Source organism: Callorhinus ursinus, unplaced genomic scaffold, assembly GCF_003265705.2.
Source record: "Callorhinus ursinus isolate GAN/ISIS: 27379988/994484 unplaced genomic scaffold, GSC_fseal_2.0 scaffold29, whole genome shotgun sequence".
Classification (NCBI taxonomy): domain Eukaryota; kingdom Metazoa; phylum Chordata; class Mammalia; order Carnivora; family Otariidae; genus Callorhinus; species Callorhinus ursinus.
The window spans coordinates 17,372,611-17,390,288 of NW_027397091.1; the positions used below are offsets into that span (position 1 = coordinate 17,372,611).

Below are 17,678 nucleotides of genomic sequence, written 5' to 3' on the forward strand. Positions count from 1 at the left end.
TTCCTCTTGTGATTGAGTTCTAGTTTCAAAGCATTGTGGTCTGAAAATATGCAGGGAATGATCCCAATCTTTTGGTACCGGTTGAAACCTGATTTGTGACCTAGGATGTGATCAATTCTGGAGAATGTTCCATGGGCACTAGAGAAGAATGTGTATTCTGTTGTTTGGGATGGAATGTTCTGAATATGTCTGGGAAGTCCATTTGGTCCAGTGTGTCATTTAAAGTCTTTATTTCCTTGTTGATCTTTTGCTTAGATGATCTGTCCATTTCAGTGAGAGGGGTGTTAAAGTCCCCCACTATTATTGTATTGTTGTCAATGTGTTTCTTTGCTTTTGTTATTAATTGCCTTAAAGGGCACCTGGGTGGCTCAGTTGGTTAAGCGACTGCCTTTGGCTCAGGTCATGATCCTGGAGTCCCGGGATCGAGTCCCGCATCGGGCTCCCTGCTCGGCAGGGAGTGTGCTTCTCCCTCTGACCCTCTTCTCTCTCGTGCTCTCTATCTCTCATTCTCTCTCTCAAATAAATAAATAAAATCTTAAAAAAAAAAAGATACTAATTGCCTTATAAAATTGGGTGCTCCCATGTTAGGGGCATAGATGTTTACAATTGTTAGATCTTCTTGTTGGATAGACCCTTTAAGTAGGATAGAGTGTCCTTCCTCATCTCTTATTACAGTCTTTGTTTTAAAATCTAATTTGTCTGATAGAAGGATTGCCACCCCAGCTTTCTTTTGGTGTCCATTAGCATGGTAAATGGTTTTCCACCCCCTCACTTTCAACGTGGGGGTGTCTTTGGGTCTGAAATGAGTCTCTTGCAGACAGCATATCGATGGGTCTTGTCTTTTTATCCAATCTGATAGCCTGTGTCTTTTGATTGGGGCATTTAGCCCATTTACATTCAGGGTAACTTTTGAAAGATATGAATTTAGTGCCATTGTTTTGCCTGTAGGTGACTGTTACTGTATATTGTCTGTGTTCCTTTCTGATCTATGCCGCTTTTTGGCTCTCTCTTTGCTTAGAGGACCCCTTTCAGTATTTCTTGGAGGGCTGGTTTCGTGTTTGCCAATTCCTTTAGTTTTTGTTTGTCCTGGAAGCTTTCTATCTCTCCTTCTATTTTCAGTGACAGCCTAGCTGGATATAGTATTCTTGGCTGCATATTTTTCTCGTTTAGTGCTCTGAAGATATCCTGCCAGTCCTTTCTGGCCTGCCAGGTCTCTGTGGATAGGTCTGTTGCCAATCTAATGTTTCTACCATTGTAGGTTACATATCTCTTCTCCCGAGCTGCTTTCAGGATTTTCTCTTTGTGTCTGAGACTCGTAAGTTTTACTATTAGATGTCAGGGTGTTGACCTATTTTTATTGATTTTGAGAGGGGTTCTCTGTGCCTCCTGGATTTTGATGGCTGTTTCCTTCCTCACGTTAGGGAAGTTCTCTGCTATTATTTGCTCCAGTATACCTTCTGCCCCTCTCTCTCTCTCTTCTTCTTCTGGGATCCCAATTATTCTAATGTTGTTTCGTCTTATCGTAATGCTCATCTCTCGAATTCTGCTCTCGTGATCCTGTAGTTGTTTCTCTCTCTTTTTCTCACCCTCTTTATTTTCCATCATTTGGTCTTCTATATCGCTGATTCTCTCTTCTGCCTCATTTATCCTAGCAGTTAGTGTCCCCATTTTTGATTGCACCTCAGTAATAGCCTTTTTGATTTCGACTTGGTTAGATTTTAGTTCTTTTATTTCTTCAGAAAGGGTTTCTCTAATAACTTCCACGCTTTTTTCAAGCCCAGCTAGTATCTTTAAAGTCATGATTCTGAACTCTAGGTCCGACATCTTACTAATGTCCGTATTGAGTAGGTCCCTGGCTGACGGTACTACCTCTTGTTCTTTTTGCTGAGGTGGTTGTTTTCGTCTTGTCATTTTGTCCAGAGGAGAACAGATGAATGAGAGAACAAAATGCTAACAGGTTAACAACATCCCCAGAAATTATACTCTATACGAACCAGAAAAGACCTGAAACCAGGGGAAAAGAAAGGGAAAGAAAGAAAAAAGAAAGAGAAAGAAAATAAAACAAAAAGAAAAAGATAAAAACAAAAAGAACAATACAAGAAAAACAAAATATGATCAAATATGATCAGGCTAGTGCATAGATCAGTGGCACACAGTAGATTTTGGGTGTATTTTGGTCTGCTAGAAAAAATGCCGCCTAAAATTTTAAAGGAAGAAAGACTTATATATGTATAAAATATGGGTTGATACAATGAAGGGATGGAAGATGACTGTAAAGATGAAAAGTATAAAAGGTTTTGTAATAGGAATTGATAAGAAGTTGTTTGAAAAAAGAAAGAAGAAGATTTTAGAAAAAAAAAGGAGAGAATGTGATCAGGCAGGAGACTAGAACAAAGCCATACACTAGTGATTTAGGGTATATTTTGATCTGTTAGAAGAAACTGTATCTTAAAATTTTAAAGAGAGAATAACTTATATATCTCTCTCTCTATATATATATAGATATATATATATATATGTAGATATATATATGCCAAAAATAAGAGTAACTACTATGAAGGGATAAAATATGACTCTAAAAATGAAAAATAAAAAATGTTTTTTTAAAAAAGGGATTGATTAGATGTTGGTGGAAAAAGGGAAAAAGAAAAATTAAAAAACAGTTAAAAAATTAAGTTTGAAAAACTAATGAATCATGGTAAAAAAGACATGAATTCTATGTGCAGTATTCCCTTAGCACTGGAGTTCTCCCGTTCTCCTTGATCGGTAAACTTGGTCTGGGCTTGCTGGCTGTTCGTGCTGATCTTCTGGGGGAGGGGCCTGTTGCCGTGGTTCCCAAATGTCTTTGCTGGAGGTGGAATTGCCCCACCCTTGTCGGTCCGGGCTAAGCAATTTGCTCGGGTTTGCTCTCAGGAGCTTTTGTTCCCTGCAAGCTCTGGGTATAGCTTTGGAGGACCAGGGCGAAAATGGTGGCCTCCCAATCTCCTCCTGGAGGAGCTGAGAACTCGGGGCCCTGCTCCTCAGTGCGCCCCCAGGGAAAAACAGTCACTCCCATCTCCCTGGTCTCCGGCCGCACTCCGCGCTCACCCGGCCTGTGACCGACCGTTTCTATCTCTGGCACCCGACCCCGTGTGGTGTCTCCAAACCCAGCAGATCCCTGCGGTGCACTCCCGCGCCGCTCCTCCCCGGGGAGGAAGGGGAGTCTCCCCAGCTCTGCCGCTTGTTGGGTCCCTGCTGGAGGAGCAGTGGCCCGACTGGGCCGCGGATCACAGTTTATGGCAACCCCGAGCTGAGAGCCTGCGCCTCGGCTCCGTCTCTGCAGCCGGCTTCCCCGCTGCAATACCTGGGAGATCTGCTGCACTCAGGCATCCCCGGTTTTTCTGTGACCCCAAGGGTCCTGAGACCACAGTGTCCCGTGAGGGTTCCACCCCCCGCTTAGCCACTCTAGCAATGTCCCTCAGCGGAGCCGACTTCTAAAAGTTCTGATTTTGTGCTCCGCGGCTCTATCACTTGCCAGAAGCGGCCGACAGAGGCCCCCTCCCCTGCTGTCTATCCTCCCGAATATCACCTCGGATTCACTTCTCCGCACGTCCTACCTTCCAGTAAGTGGTCGCTTTTCTGTTGAGGGAGTTGTTCCTACTCTCTTCTTTGATCTCCTGTTGAGTTCGTAGGTGTTCAGAATGGTTTGATCCCTATTCAGCTGAATTCCTGAGACCAGACGAAATCCAGGTCTCCTACTCCTCTGCCATCTTGCTCCCTTCCTCTTACTGAAGATTTTAAAAGAAAGCTTTGGGGTGCCTGGATGGCTCAGTCAGTTAAGTGTCTGCCTTCGGCTCAGGTCATGATCCCGGGGTCCTGGGATGGAGTCCCGAGGCGGGCTCTCTGCTCAGTGGGGAGTGTGCTTCTCCCTCTCCCTCTGCTGCTCCCCCTGCTTGTGCTTGCTCTCTTGCTCTCGCTCTCTGTCAAATTTTAAAAATCTTTAGAAAAATAAAAAAGCTTTAAAAAACCTTAAATTCATTAATTTAAAAATCTAATAGGTAAACTGTAAAACACAGTAATGATCACTGCTGAGAACAAAATTGATATTCCAAAGGAATATCCCACAACACTGAGGAAAAATTCAAAGAGATGGAAATCAGAAAAGAATAAATATGATCTGAGGTCAGGTCCAGACCTACCTTGCAAGGCAGGAGGACAAAAGGAGAAAAAATCAGAATTTGTATGAAATCATATATAAGAAACTCAGTCACACTCTGATAAACCACACAAGATACACCATTGTATCTTGTGTGGTTATTAAGTCAGTTCAAAACAGTCTATTTAAAGGCTATGACTTTTTCCTATCTGGTTTCAAAATTTCAGAAAACCATCACTGTATTTATTGAAAGTAAGTTTCTCATTCTTGAAAAATACATTTGGATGATCAGAAGTAGCAAGAATAGTAGATTAACCACTGATTCAAGGTTCTAGTTTTTTTTCCTTAGTTGGTCATTCACACTTATGAGTCATCTACTTTTATTGTCTGGCTTTCTTAGTGTTCATAAAGGTCTGACCTCCTGAATCAGTTTGGATGGTTGTATCATCCTAACAGAAAAAGACTTCATAACTCAAACACTCTTAAAGATAAAAAAGAAATATTTTAATCTCATAAAGAAGAAGCTCATGGCAGGGCTGGCAGAGAATGTGGTTTTTATTCACACTCTCTCCATGATTCCTGACAGTTTTCCCTCCTCTGCCCTTTCCCTCTGGCAGGTTTTTTCTTCCACACCCTGCTGATTGTAAGATGGCTGCCAGCAGCGGGGTCACTGCCTTCCTTGTTCATGTTCAGAGACGACCCAGATATTTTCTGTAAATCCCTTCCCTTTTGTCTGAGTGGGACAACCTAGGTTACTTGTCTCTCCTAGAACAATAATAAGGCACTAACTGACTTAAAGCTGGCTATGTGAATGGCCCAGGAGGGGCATGACTGGCTTCCATGACAGAACCCTTCCCTGGTGCTATGGATGGGACCAGCTTCCTGTGAGTCACTTGTGCTGCAGAGGAGGAGGCACACGGAGCACTGGGGTTCCATTAGGGAGGGGGAATGGATGCTGGGCAGACAACTATCCAGGCCCCAGTGTTACCACACCCTGCAGATGGCTGTACCTAGAAATGGTTGCTGCCATTGTATAGATTCTTAATACGCCTCGCAGTGAGTTATTATATTAGTTTTCTAGTGCTACTATAGCAAATTACAAACTTTCAGTGGCTTGGAACAACACAAATTTAATATCTTGCAGTTTTGGAAGTCAGAAGTTCAAAATCAGTCTCAGTGTGTAAAATCAGGGTGTTGGCAGGTCTGTGTTCCTTCTGGAGGCACTAGAGGAGAATCCATTTTCTTGCCTTGTCCAATTTCTAGAGGCTGCCTGCATTCCCTGCCTTGCAGCCCTTCATTACATCACCTTTTCTCCCTCTGTTTCCATCTTCACATTGCCTTCTGTGTCTGATTCTCCTGTCTCCTGTGGATCCTCATGATTACATTGGGACCACCCAGATAATCCAGGATAATCTCTCCCTCTCACACCTTAATTTAATCACACCTGCTAAATCCCATTTGCCAGGTAAGGTAAGATACTCAAAGGTTCTGGGGATTAGGGCATGGGCATCTTTGGAGGATCTTTATTCAGCTGATCAGTTACCTCCTATACTCCCTTCTGTGCCTCCCAGCTCTGTTTCCCACTTCATCTCACATGTGTCTACTGTGTTCCTCTCTTCATCTGCATTGTGTGTGAGAAAAAGCAGCAATTTAAACAACTGAATATTAGATTTTGGAGACAGAGTTGTAAGAATAAAAGCACATAAATTTCATTTGTCTCCTGAAAGTTTTTGTTTGGAATTTCAAATTTAATATAATTTTGCCTATGTAAAGTGAATTACTTAATCAGTTGATCCAAATCTCTTTTCAAAGAATAAACTGTTCTTTACAATCTACACATTCAATGCAATCCCCATCAAAATACCATCCAATTTTTTCAAAGACAAATAATCCTAAAATTTGTAGGGAACCAGAAGAGACCCTGAATAGCCAGAGGAATGTTGAAAAAGAAAAGCAAATCTGGCGGCATCACAATTCCGGACTTCCAGCTCTATTACAAAGCTGTCATCATCAAGACAGTATGGTACTGGCACAAAAACAGACACATAGATCAGTGGAACAGAATAGAGAGCCCAGACATGGACCCTCAACTCTACGGTCAACTCATCTTTGACAAAGCAGGAAGGAATGTCCAATGGAAAAAAGACAGTCTCTTCAACAAATGGTGTTGGGAAAATTGGACAGCCACATGCAGAAGAATGAAACTGGACCATTTCCTTACACCACACACAAAAATAGAATCCAAATGGTTGAAAGACCTAGATGTGAGACAGGAGTCCATCAAAATCCTAAAGGAGAACAAGGCAGCAACCTCTTCGACCTCAGCTGCAGCAACTTCTTCCTAGAAACATCGCCAAGGGCAAGGGAAGCAAGGGCAAAAATGAACTATTGGGATTTTGCAGAGCAAAAGAAACAGTCCACAAAACCAAAAGACAACCGACAGAATGGGAGAAAATATTTGCAAATGACATATCAGATAAAGGGCTAGTATCCAAAATCTATAAAGAACTTATGAAACTCAACACCCAAAGAACAAATAATCCAATCAGGAAATGGGAAGAAGACATGAACAGACATTTCTCCAAAGAAGACATCCAAATGGCCAACAGACACATGAAAAAGTGCTCAACATCACTCGGCATCAGGGAAATCCAAATCAAAACCTCAATGAGACACCACCTCACACCAGTCAGAATGGCTAAAATTAACAAGTCAGGAAAAGACGGATGTTGGCAGGGATGCGGAGAAAGGGGAACCCTCCTACACTGTTGGTGGGAATGCAAGCTGGTGCATCCCCTCTGGAAAACAGTATGGAGGTTCCTCAAAAAGTTGAAAATAGAGCTACCATATGACCCAGCATTTGCACTACTGGGTATTTACCCCAAAGATACAAATGTAGGGATCTGAAGGGGTACGTGCACCCCAATGTTTATAGCAGCAATGTCCACAATAGCCAAACTGTGGAAAGAGCCAAGATGTCCATCGACAGATGAATGGATAAAGAGGATGTGGTATATATACACAATGGAATATTATGCAGCCATCAATAGGAATGAGATCTTGCCATTTGCAACAACGTGGATGGAACTGGAGGGTGTTATGCTGAGTGAAATAAGTCAATCAGAGAAAGACATGTATCATATGACCTCACTGATATGAGGAATTCTTAATCTCAGGAAACTGAGGGTTGCTGGAGTGGTGGGGGGTGGGAGGGATGGGGTGGCTGGGTGATAGATATTGGGGCGGGTATGTGCTATGGTGAATGCTGTGAATTGTGCAAGACTGTTGAATCACAGATCCTTACCTCTGAAACAAATAATGCAATATATGTTAAGAAAAAAAAGAAGAAGATAGCAGGAGGGGAAGAATGAAGGGGAGTAAATCTGAGGGGGAGACGAACCATGAGAGACGATGGACTCTGAAAAACAATCTGAGGGTTCTAGAGGGGAGGGGAGTGGGGAATGGGTTAGCCTGGTGATGGGTATTGAAGAAGGCACATTCTGCGTGGAGCACTGGGTGTTATGCACAAACAATGAATCATGGAACACTACATCAAAAACTAATGATGTAATGTATGGTGATTAACATAACAAGAAAAAAATAAAAAATAAAATAAAATCTTCAGTAAGTCTTTTGTTGCTCTTACTGTAATTGTATCCCCCTCAGACTTCTTTGAAAATGTTTCTCCAGTTCTTTAGTCAGTTCTTATCAATGAGGACACGTGCTCTGGACCTGTTTGGTACTCTTCCATCAAAATGCTAATTGTCACTCAGGTGTGTGCACTCTTCCAGCTCAGGCCTAGTCAGGCTTCTGGGAACTCCAGGGCATCAGCAAATCTGCTCTAAGTGAACCACACTTGTGCATAAAACCATGTCCCTGCCATGAAGCAGCTGCTTTCGAACCTCCGCAAGTGGTCCTGCTCTGCCCAGCGCAAAGTCCCTAAGCAACTCAGCCTGCTGGGAAAGCCCTATTTGTCTGTGACTAAGGACCGCAAGAGAGGGAAGATACACCACAGGCCCCACACAGAAAGAGGTCTTTGGGTTGCCTGGGTGGCTCAGTCGGTTAAGTATCTGCCTTCGGCTCAGGTCATGATCTCAGGGTCCTGGGCTCAAGCCCCACATTGGGCTCTTTGCTCTGTGGGGAGCCCGCTTCTCCCTCTCCTCCCTGCTTGTACTCTCTCACTATCTCTCCTTCTCTCTCAAATAAATAAATAAAATCTTTAAAAAAAAAAAAAAGAAAGAAAGAAGTCTTCACTGAAGGCCTTGAAGAGAGACAGACTTTTCTTCCAGGGATTCCATCATGGCACCCTGAAATCCTGAGATGCTCTTCTACTCCTTCCCCTGAGAATCCAGAAGGGCAGTTGGCAGTCTCACGGGTCCTTCCCATGGCCCACCTACATGATTCCTGAGGGCCTTCCTGGTGCTGGGGATTGGTGAAGGCAACACAAGCCCTGGTATTATGCTCTGAGGTCACTGTTACTTGAGCAAAGGAAGGAAAATGAGACGGAGCCAGGAGTCTGCACACAATAGCCATCTTCTCAGAATGTCTCCCTGGCCCCCAAGATCACCTGGTCATGCAATGTCAACAGAGCACTGCAAGTGCTACCTCAGAGCTCCCTCTGACACCTCAGCTATACAGAGCGAGCCCACCAATAAAACCAATCCTGATAATCAACATCCTTGAAGAACCAAAATCCTAATAATCAAATATTTTGGTATGTGTTAGTGTATTCTTACCTGTGTAAAAGATAAGAAGAAGATGAATGACATACCTGTATGATTTTGGGCAGTACATCAACTCCATTTTTAGTGTTTTGGGTTGTAGTTAGATACTTTTTTTCCAAAAAGAAAGTTACGATCCATTTAATAAAAACAACGCGAGCTGCCATGTATGGAATTTTTGTACTGTAAATGTTTTCATTGTCTCGAGCTGTAGTAATGTACACTGGCTTTGGTCTCAAATGGGGGATGTCTGGAAGAAAACAGAATACATGATTCGGTTAGTGAGTGTAACCCCCACAAATGGTTCAGTTTCTAACTAAGCAGATATATATTTGGTGGTATGAATAGCAACTAAAATTAAAGAACCAGAAATTATTAAAGATGACATCTTTTGGTAGACTCGTTTCTGATTCTGCCTTGCAACCTGACCAAGATGAGACAGTGGCTACTGTTATTGTTTTGCTTGTTACAGCTAGGGCATATGGCTATGGAAGTACTAAGCTAATAACTCTTTTTAACAAATTTAAGAAATGATATGAGATTATAATAGTAAAAATATTTTCACATACATTATAACTAATTTAATCTTATTTTATGATTGAAACAAATCTAAAAGCATATATAGACATTTTTCATCATTTTAGGCATTTTAGTATTTTTTAAATCATTTTAGATATTTTAACATCCAATACTATACTAATCAAATCCATGGGACTTTAGTTTTATATCCTTTTCCTTTTAGATGAATCCAAAGAATAGAATCAGTATAAACTACTTTATGTCTGAAAGAATTCATCTTTGAGGTATCGTACACCACTATTTCCAAAGAATTAATAAGAAGTCCCCTTCTCATTCTTTAAATTTCATAATCCATACAAAAAATTACATGGTATTGGATTCGAGCTACTACTTGCTATATGTCCAACTCTCTTACTAACTTTTATACACCTGGAGGTACCTGCATGAGGCAGACAAGTTCTCAACAAATAAATTTAAGTTCAGCATATTAAAGTATACTATGTTTTCCACAGTGAATATAGACTATTTATAAAATCAGAAACAAGTTCTGAAAACAATACCCACATATATATAGCTAACAAACATTTATCGCAGTACCTCTAAAGGTTAGTACTTCTACATCTTTCAAAACGCATCAAGCTTCTGCTGTTTTCCCTTGATCCAAGCGTGCACACGTGTGTGTATATGTAAACAAACACCCAAAGGCAACTGAGTTAGCAGTCCACATTCCCCACATGGATTAATGTCTGTTGTAACCTTTTCCCCTCCAAAATTGTTCCTGATTATTCATTTTAACTAATTTTGCCTGCTTCAAAATAATAGGGAGAAGAAAATTTGCCTCCCCTCCCCAGCACCAATCTAAGGGATACTTCTGTCCTGTGAGCCTTCATTTTTCAAAGAAGAAAAACTTTACCAGCGAAATTAGAAATTCCCTTATGGTTTCCTTCCTTTCTGGTTTCCCAGCTGCCCAAACATTGGCTCCTCCATAAGAAGCTGTAAGTAGCACCTGCTGGATGGAAGATCCAGGATAAAAGAAAGGGTCTACTGTGCGCAGCTGTGTGGCCTGGGCTGGCCTGCCTCGCCACTGGGCAAGGTCTGGGGTCACCATACCCCACCATCCATAAGAGAAGACTTAAGGAAATGCAAACTTGAACATCCTGGTGTGATATAATGAACACTGCCTTCAATAAACAGTTTCAATAAAATAAAGCCATTAAAAGATTTTAAATATAATTACACCAAAAAGAATCATGACACATGTTGAATAATTTCTAAGTACAGGAGCCCCAGTCCCCTTTGTTGCTATGAGCTGAGGTACAAATACGTAGTTTGTACAAATAGGTAAAATCATTTATCAGGAAACTTTAAACCTCTTACAGTAAAGTTACCATTAAATATAAGAATAAAATGACTATTTTACTTAAAAATAAACAAAGGTCACTTTGAAAAAGAATGGACAGCGTCCCTGTGGACATCCTCTAGACATGGCCCAATCAGTACTTACCAAGTACAGGTTTGTAGATGTTTGTTAACTTAGTAAATGATGGAAATAAATGAGGAAGATAATACTTTCGAAACAATGTAAAAAGAAATTTAAAACCAGTATCTTGATTCTCCTTATTCTTCCACTCCAAGCTTGCAGCCTTTGGATAATATGTGGGAAAGAACATATGTACATTTACATTTCAACTTAATGTCTACTAAACTAAAGTGCTTTTATTATATTAAAATTCCAATCCTAAATTTAAAAAATCATGACAAATCGTGACAAATAATGTTGACAATCATGTAATGAAATTATATCTTAAAACTCAAACGATGACAAGAATGAATACTTCAAAAGTTAACTATGTTAAAGATATTCTTACTTACTATTAAAAAAAATCACCCAATGATAGATATTAGATGTTTTTAAACTTGCTCTACTCATCATGCCTGTATTTTTTTCCACCTGTTCTCAATAATGACTTAACATTCTTTCTGCCCTTAAAACATTTAGTCAAACGTAACCTGGTACTTTTTCTTTTAAAACTCAAAAAGGGCCATTGCCCAATAGGACAGAGTAGTCAGAAAGGGAGACAAGAACTGAATCTTGAGGGACAGCAGAGAGAAACAGTCCCCTAAAGAAAACTGGCCAAGAAGAAAAGGAGGAGGAAAGAAGGAAGAAAACATTAGGGGAGGAGAGAATATCATGAAGAAGGGGCAGTCATTGTCAGATCACCTGAAAGATTAAGTAAGGCAAACACTAAAGTATCCTTCCTCTGGACTTGACCTCTAAACCTCCTTCAGGGTCTTAGCCTCTGTCTTAGCAGTGACAGGGCAGAGGCAGGTAGTAGTGAGTGTCAGGAGAGAAAGTGGACTGAGCAGAGATTATAAAGTCAACAAACTTGGTTGTGGAGGACACAGAGATTGGACAGAGTTCCCTGGAAGAATTCAGAGACAGGAGAAGTGTTGGCTTAGAGAAAAGATTCAGTAGCTTTTTTTTGAACCATTATCAGAAATGTAGACTAGAGGAAAAGGATCACCTACTGAAATCACGAACTAATGATACTAACTCTGTATTCAGTTGATAAACAGAGAAAGGAACATGTGACATCAAGTAGGTCTGTGGTGGTGGCACAAAGAGATAACGCCATATGCTTTCACCTGAATCTTCCTGCCTGCTCTGCCTATTCCTGATCTGCCAGTTCAGCCTCCGGGCCTGCCTCCTCCTCCATCCTGCCTTGCTAGCATAGGATCAGGGGTCAGGAAGAGGCGAAGAGGCAAAAATAGATTAATATACTATGAGGTAATAGAAAATACATATGGGTCTCTGCCCCCACTTCCTGGCACAGAGCCCCTAAAACCCTTGTAATTTCCTAAGTGATAAGAGCACAGGGAGCATCTTTTGTTCTAATAACACAACTCTGGGGCAGGGGAGCTCTCAGATGGCTCCTGAGTGAGGGCTACTGACCAGAAAGACCATGCCATGATTAGAACTTAGAATTTTCAGCACCCCCACCCCAACCTCTCCATTCCTCCAGAGAGGGGAGAGGGGCTGGAAGCAGAGCATGTCTATGTGAGGAAGACTTCATAAAAATCCCAGTAGCAGAGGTTTCAGGGAACTTCCAGGTGAGTGAACATATCCATGTACTGGGAGGGTGACAAACCCCAACTCCACAGGAACAGACATTCCTGGGCTTGGGACCCTCCCAGACTATACCCTTTGTGTCTCTGCATCTGGCTGTTCATCTGTATCTTTTATCATATCCTTTAATAAACTGGTAAATGAAAACAAATGTTTCCCAGAGTTCTGTAAGCCACTCTAGCAAAGCAGCTGAACCTGAGGAGGAGCTGTGGGAACCTCTGATTTGTAGTTAAGTTGTAGAGAAGCTGTGGGTAACCTGGGGCCCTCCTACTTGTGACTGGCACCTGAATGTGATGGAACAGTCTCATGGGACTGAGCCCTTAACATGTGGGATCTGATGCCATCTCAAGGCAGATAGCATCAAAGCTGAGTTAAACTACAGGACACCCAGCTGGTGTTGCAGAGTTGCCTGGTGAGGGAAAAACCCACACATCCGGTAACCACAAGTGTTAGAAGTGAAGTGTTCCGTGTGAATGTGGTAATAATAAGACAGTAGATGGAGAACTGAATTTTTTCCTTTACATACACACTCACACAAAATAGTATGTATGCCAGGTCTTTGCTGATATGAACTGGCACATATTCTATTTCTAGTGAAGTATCACAAAGAATCACCTCAAAGAAAAAGCAAAAATACAAAATATGAGCAGGAAGAAAAGAAGCAATGTTTTCTCTTTCCCATCGAGAGTAAGACCATTACCGAATTATCCATGATTTCGCTCTTACCTGAATAACCATATATTTCAACAGTATTTGAAGAAAAAAGCATGTTTGGTCCTCAGCGATCTTTTCCCCTGATACGGCTGGTAGGAGTGGAGTGATTTCTTCTGGATATATCTTTGCTGCAGAGTGGAAAAAAAGGAGAGCTCTTTCATCAAAGTTACCCTCTATTAAAATACATCTGCCTATCCACTGGAACCTGCTCATACTACACTCCAGGCCACTGTGCATGAAGGGCTTGGAAATATGGTACAAATGCTCATGAAGCCACCCTTCCCTCTAAACCATTCTTCTCTCTTTCAAATTCTGCCTTGGCCAGCCTAAGATCAAGTACCTGTCATTGGGCAATAAAGTGATATGCATTAATAAATCAATGGCCCTAACTGGCAAGTTTCTTGAAAACTCACTGGATACAAATGGCTGCCATTAATATTCCCAGGAGGACACTATTGTCCTCCCATGAATGCTGCACGAAAATACACAGCTGGGTGAGCAGATGAATGTCCACTCATGAAACAACCATGTGAGGAAAATAAACAGTAGTTTTGGATGGCAGATTTAAATCTCATTAACAGCCACAAAAACACTCCAGACACACCATGTGTCTCTACTTCCTGCTACTGCCAACATCTGTCCCCTCCCTTCCATTCCTGTTTCCACCACTTCAGTAAATTTCTCCTGTCATCATTTCATATAAAATAGGCTCCGATTCTTTCAATTCTAATGTCTGTAAGACTTTACTGTGAATATGAGCAGGGAATAATTCTTCCTCCGACCCCATCTATGAAATAAAGATTTCTATTCAGGATAATGACAAACCAAGGAATTCCTCAATGTAACTTGAAGAGTCATTTCAACCTGTAAGGTCTGCTAATGTTCCTCACCATCAGCCACACTAGGGCTAGGATTGATGAGTGTCTCCAGCGTACAGGGCCCTCTGGATGACATGATCGCTGGGAAACCAGGCACGAGGCAAGCAAAAATCAGAACCTGCTCTTCTGCACAGTTTGTCTGAAGTGCTTGAAGCCACAGAAGAAATAGCCTGATTCCTTCACATCTTATCTAAAAACAAAATTAAAGGTGACAAAATTAAACACATGTTTATGCAGAGATGCACTGCAATGCAGAATCAGTTCTGAGAAAGAAAAACTAGAAGTTAAAGGTACTGTTAAATTCCTGCACCAAGTTCTTAGTGACAAGGAAGCAGGCATGCTACAAGAAGCACAGGGTTAAGAGCTTGGGGTCTGGAGCCACAGTGCCTGGGTTCGAATGCAGGCTCTGCCGCTTGCTGGCTTAGCTGTGGCCAGTGGAGAACCACTGAACTTCTCTATGCATTAGTCTCCCCCTCTGTATAATGGGGATGATAACAGAATTTACCACAAATTACTGGTACTGGGTTAAGTGAGTTACAACAGTGCCCGTATAATCAACAGTCAGTTATCCACAAAAACAATGCAAAGATAATCTTCCTCCAAATTTACACTGTGCTTTGAATAGGGTTTTTGTCATGCCACTACAATATGCACATGTATAATGTAATGTTCCCAAAAAATCTTAGAGCTAAATAAGACCTTGAGGACCTGGCTCAATGGGACAGGGCAGCTCTCCAGGTTCCCTGCCTCATGTCCCTACTCTGCTTTCTCCAACAGCTTCCCTGCGCTCTGAATGACCAGCATGACTTGGTGGAGTACATCGATATAGGCAGATATGCCCTTTTGTCCTCCTCTACATTTACTTTCAGCTCCATCCCATTCCTAGAATTTAGGTAAGTACTTCCGTTTCTATATTTCTAAATGGCTGAAAAGATAACACCAATATAAGAAATTAAATAAGGAAACAAATGAAAAACATGTCAGATGAAGCTGAAAGATGCAGTGAGCTCCAAATGTAGGCAACTTAGGGACTGCCTGATCTTCTCTCAACTACACCAAGGTGGTGCAGATTCCTTAAGAGCAAGTGTTTAAGCCAAACATGAGGCTCTGCAGGAAAGCTGAAGGGAGAAGGGAGAGGGGATGGGAAAGGGGAAGGCAAAGGGGAAGGAAAGGGGAAGGGAAAGGGAAAGAAGGGAAGGGAAGGCAAGGGAGGGCAAGAGAGGGAGAAAAGCTAGCTGGGCTGACTCCCCATAGAAGTCAAATACACCAAGACAGACACCCTGTCTGGAGACAGTTCTAGGCCATCAAGAGTGGATTCCAGGACACACTCTCAGACATGCCTGGGGACACAACACTGCTGTGCACAAACCTTCATGACCACTCACACCCGTCCTCCTCTCCCTAAGCAGGCAAAATAAATGGTGATACTGCTAAATACAAGAGACCAAAAATGACATGGCTCTATGTATATCCAACCAAATTATATTAAATTTAACAGGAGGAAAGTTTCTACAAAATTCTATCATGTCTCCAAGTTTTTATGTTAACTGTATTTAAGTTAACAAAATATAAATAAGGCCAATAATAAACATGAGGTCACAACCTGATAAATTTTAACTATAAGACTATTAATTAAAATAGGAGGGATAAGTAAGAAGTAGTGGTAAGGGGAGAGGAAAAGATGGCAGAGGAGTAGGGGACCCTATTCTAACTGGTCCCCAGGATTGAGCTGAAGATCTACCAGACCACTCTAAACACCCACGAAATCAGCCTGAGATGTAAGAAGATCTGGATCTCTACAATCAGAATATTGTGGGTGGTTGGTTTCGAGGTACAAAGCGGGGAGCCATGATTCCTCGGACAGAAATCAGAGGATAAACGGCAGCGGAAGGGAACCTGGCCGTTGGGATCCTACACTGCCGGTGAGCGATAGCCTCCCATGCTAGGGACCGAGCACAGACTCGCAGACCCGTAGCGGTGGGGAAAGGACCTTAGGTGGAAACCAGAGCAGCAGGGCAGCGTGTGCGAACTGGGGGGCGGCTGACGGTTTCAAAACCACAAAGGGCAGAGACGTGCCCCGACCTGGAGGCAGGACTGGGAGCACTGCGGAGGGGTGCACAACCCAGGACGCTGCAGTTTATAGCAGCACAGACAGAAACGGAGATAGTGTGGCCTGAGAGCTCATGAAGAACAGACTGTGATCTCTCTGCTCTGAGGCAGAGGGTTGGAAATGGTCTCTTCTGCTCTGACTCTCAGAAGAGACACAGAAAGCCACCAGGGAAAGCCACCAGAGAACAAAAGCCCCAAAAAACTGGTTCCCACTGAGCCCATTCCCCGCCACAGGGGGGCAGGGCAACTCTGCCCAAACAAGGTTGCGTAAGTAACAGTGTGGCAGGCCCCTCCCCCAGAAGACAGGCTGGGAGAACAAGAGGCCAGCAATCCTCAGGTCCCTAGAAAACAAGTGCATCTTGCTTGGGTTGTGGTCAATAATTTGTACTATATATATTCCCTCAACCACCCCTCAACAGAATGACTAGGAGGAGGAACCCCCAAAATAGGAAAGACTCAGAGATTATGACTTATGCCTCAGATTTACAAATGGATGCAGATATAACCAAGATGTCGGAGATGGAATTCAGGCTACCAATTGCGAAGACAATAGCTAGAATGCAGAAATCAATTAATGGCAACATAGAGCCTCTAAGGGCAGAAATGAAAGCTGAATTGGCAGAACTTAAAAATGCTATCCATGAGATCCAATCTAATCTAGATAATCTAACAGCTAGGGTAAGTGAGGCAGAAGAATGAATTAGTGACCTGGAAGACCATTTAATAGATAAAAAGGGAAAAGAGGAGGCCAGGGAAAAACAACTGAACATGAAAATAGAATCAGAGAAATAAGTGACACCACGAAGCATTCCAATGTCAGAATTATTGGAATCCCAGAGGGGGTGGACAGAGAGAGAAGACTAGAAGATATATTTGAGCAAATCGTAGCTGAGAACTTCCCTAATCTGGGGAATGAAACAAACATTCGTGTCCTAGAGGCAGAGAGGACCCCTCCCAAGATCAAGGAAAACAGGCCAACACCCCGGCATGAGATAGTAAAACTCACAAATCCTAGAACCAAGGACACCATCTTAAGGGCAGTTAGGGGGAAGAGCTTCCTTACATACAGAGGGAGGAACATCAGAATAACGTCAGACCTATCCACAGAGACCTGGCAAACCAGAAAGGCCTGGCAAGACATATTCAGGGTACTAAACGAGAAGAACATGCAGCCAAGAACAGTTTATCTGGCAAGGCTGTCATTTAGAATGGATGGAGAGAAGCAGAACTTACAAGACCGGCAGAAACTGAAAGAATATGTGACCAGTAAGCCGGCCCTGCAAGAAATATTAAGGGGGGGTTCTATAAAAGGAGAAAGACCCCAAGAGTGATATACAACAGAAATTTACAGGAAAGATCTATAAAAACAAGGTCTTCACAGACAACATGATGACAAGAAATTCATATCTTTCAATAATCACTCTCAACGTGAATGGCCTAAATGCTCCCATAAAATGGCACAGGGTTGCAGATTG

The 17,678-nt window shown here is 42.2% G+C and overlaps 1 protein-coding gene across 5 annotated transcripts in view; it reads right to left on the reverse strand.

The window, feature by feature from the left end:
* The window catches only part of RALGAPA2 (Ral GTPase activating protein catalytic subunit alpha 2), a 341,780-nt gene that overhangs the window by 245,726 nt on the left and 78,376 nt on the right, over nucleotides 1-17,678 (reverse strand). For 4 of the 5 annotated variants that reach the window (XM_025876860.2, XM_025876859.2, XM_025876858.2 and 1 more), the window contains exons 1-4: nucleotides 14,107-14,288; nucleotides 13,229-13,344; nucleotides 10,880-11,018; nucleotides 8,907-9,106 (exon numbers count right to left, since the gene is read on the reverse strand). In XM_025876860.2, the coding sequence (XP_025732645.1) occupies nucleotides 8,907-9,106; nucleotides 10,880-11,018; nucleotides 13,229-13,344; nucleotides 14,107-14,170 (519 nt within the window). In that variant the 5' untranslated portion in view covers nucleotides 14,171-14,288. Of the gene's footprint in view, nucleotides 1-8,906; nucleotides 9,107-10,879; nucleotides 11,019-13,228; nucleotides 13,345-14,106; nucleotides 14,289-17,678 lie in introns of those variants that run through there. The other variant, XM_025876863.2, reaches the window with a different exon arrangement.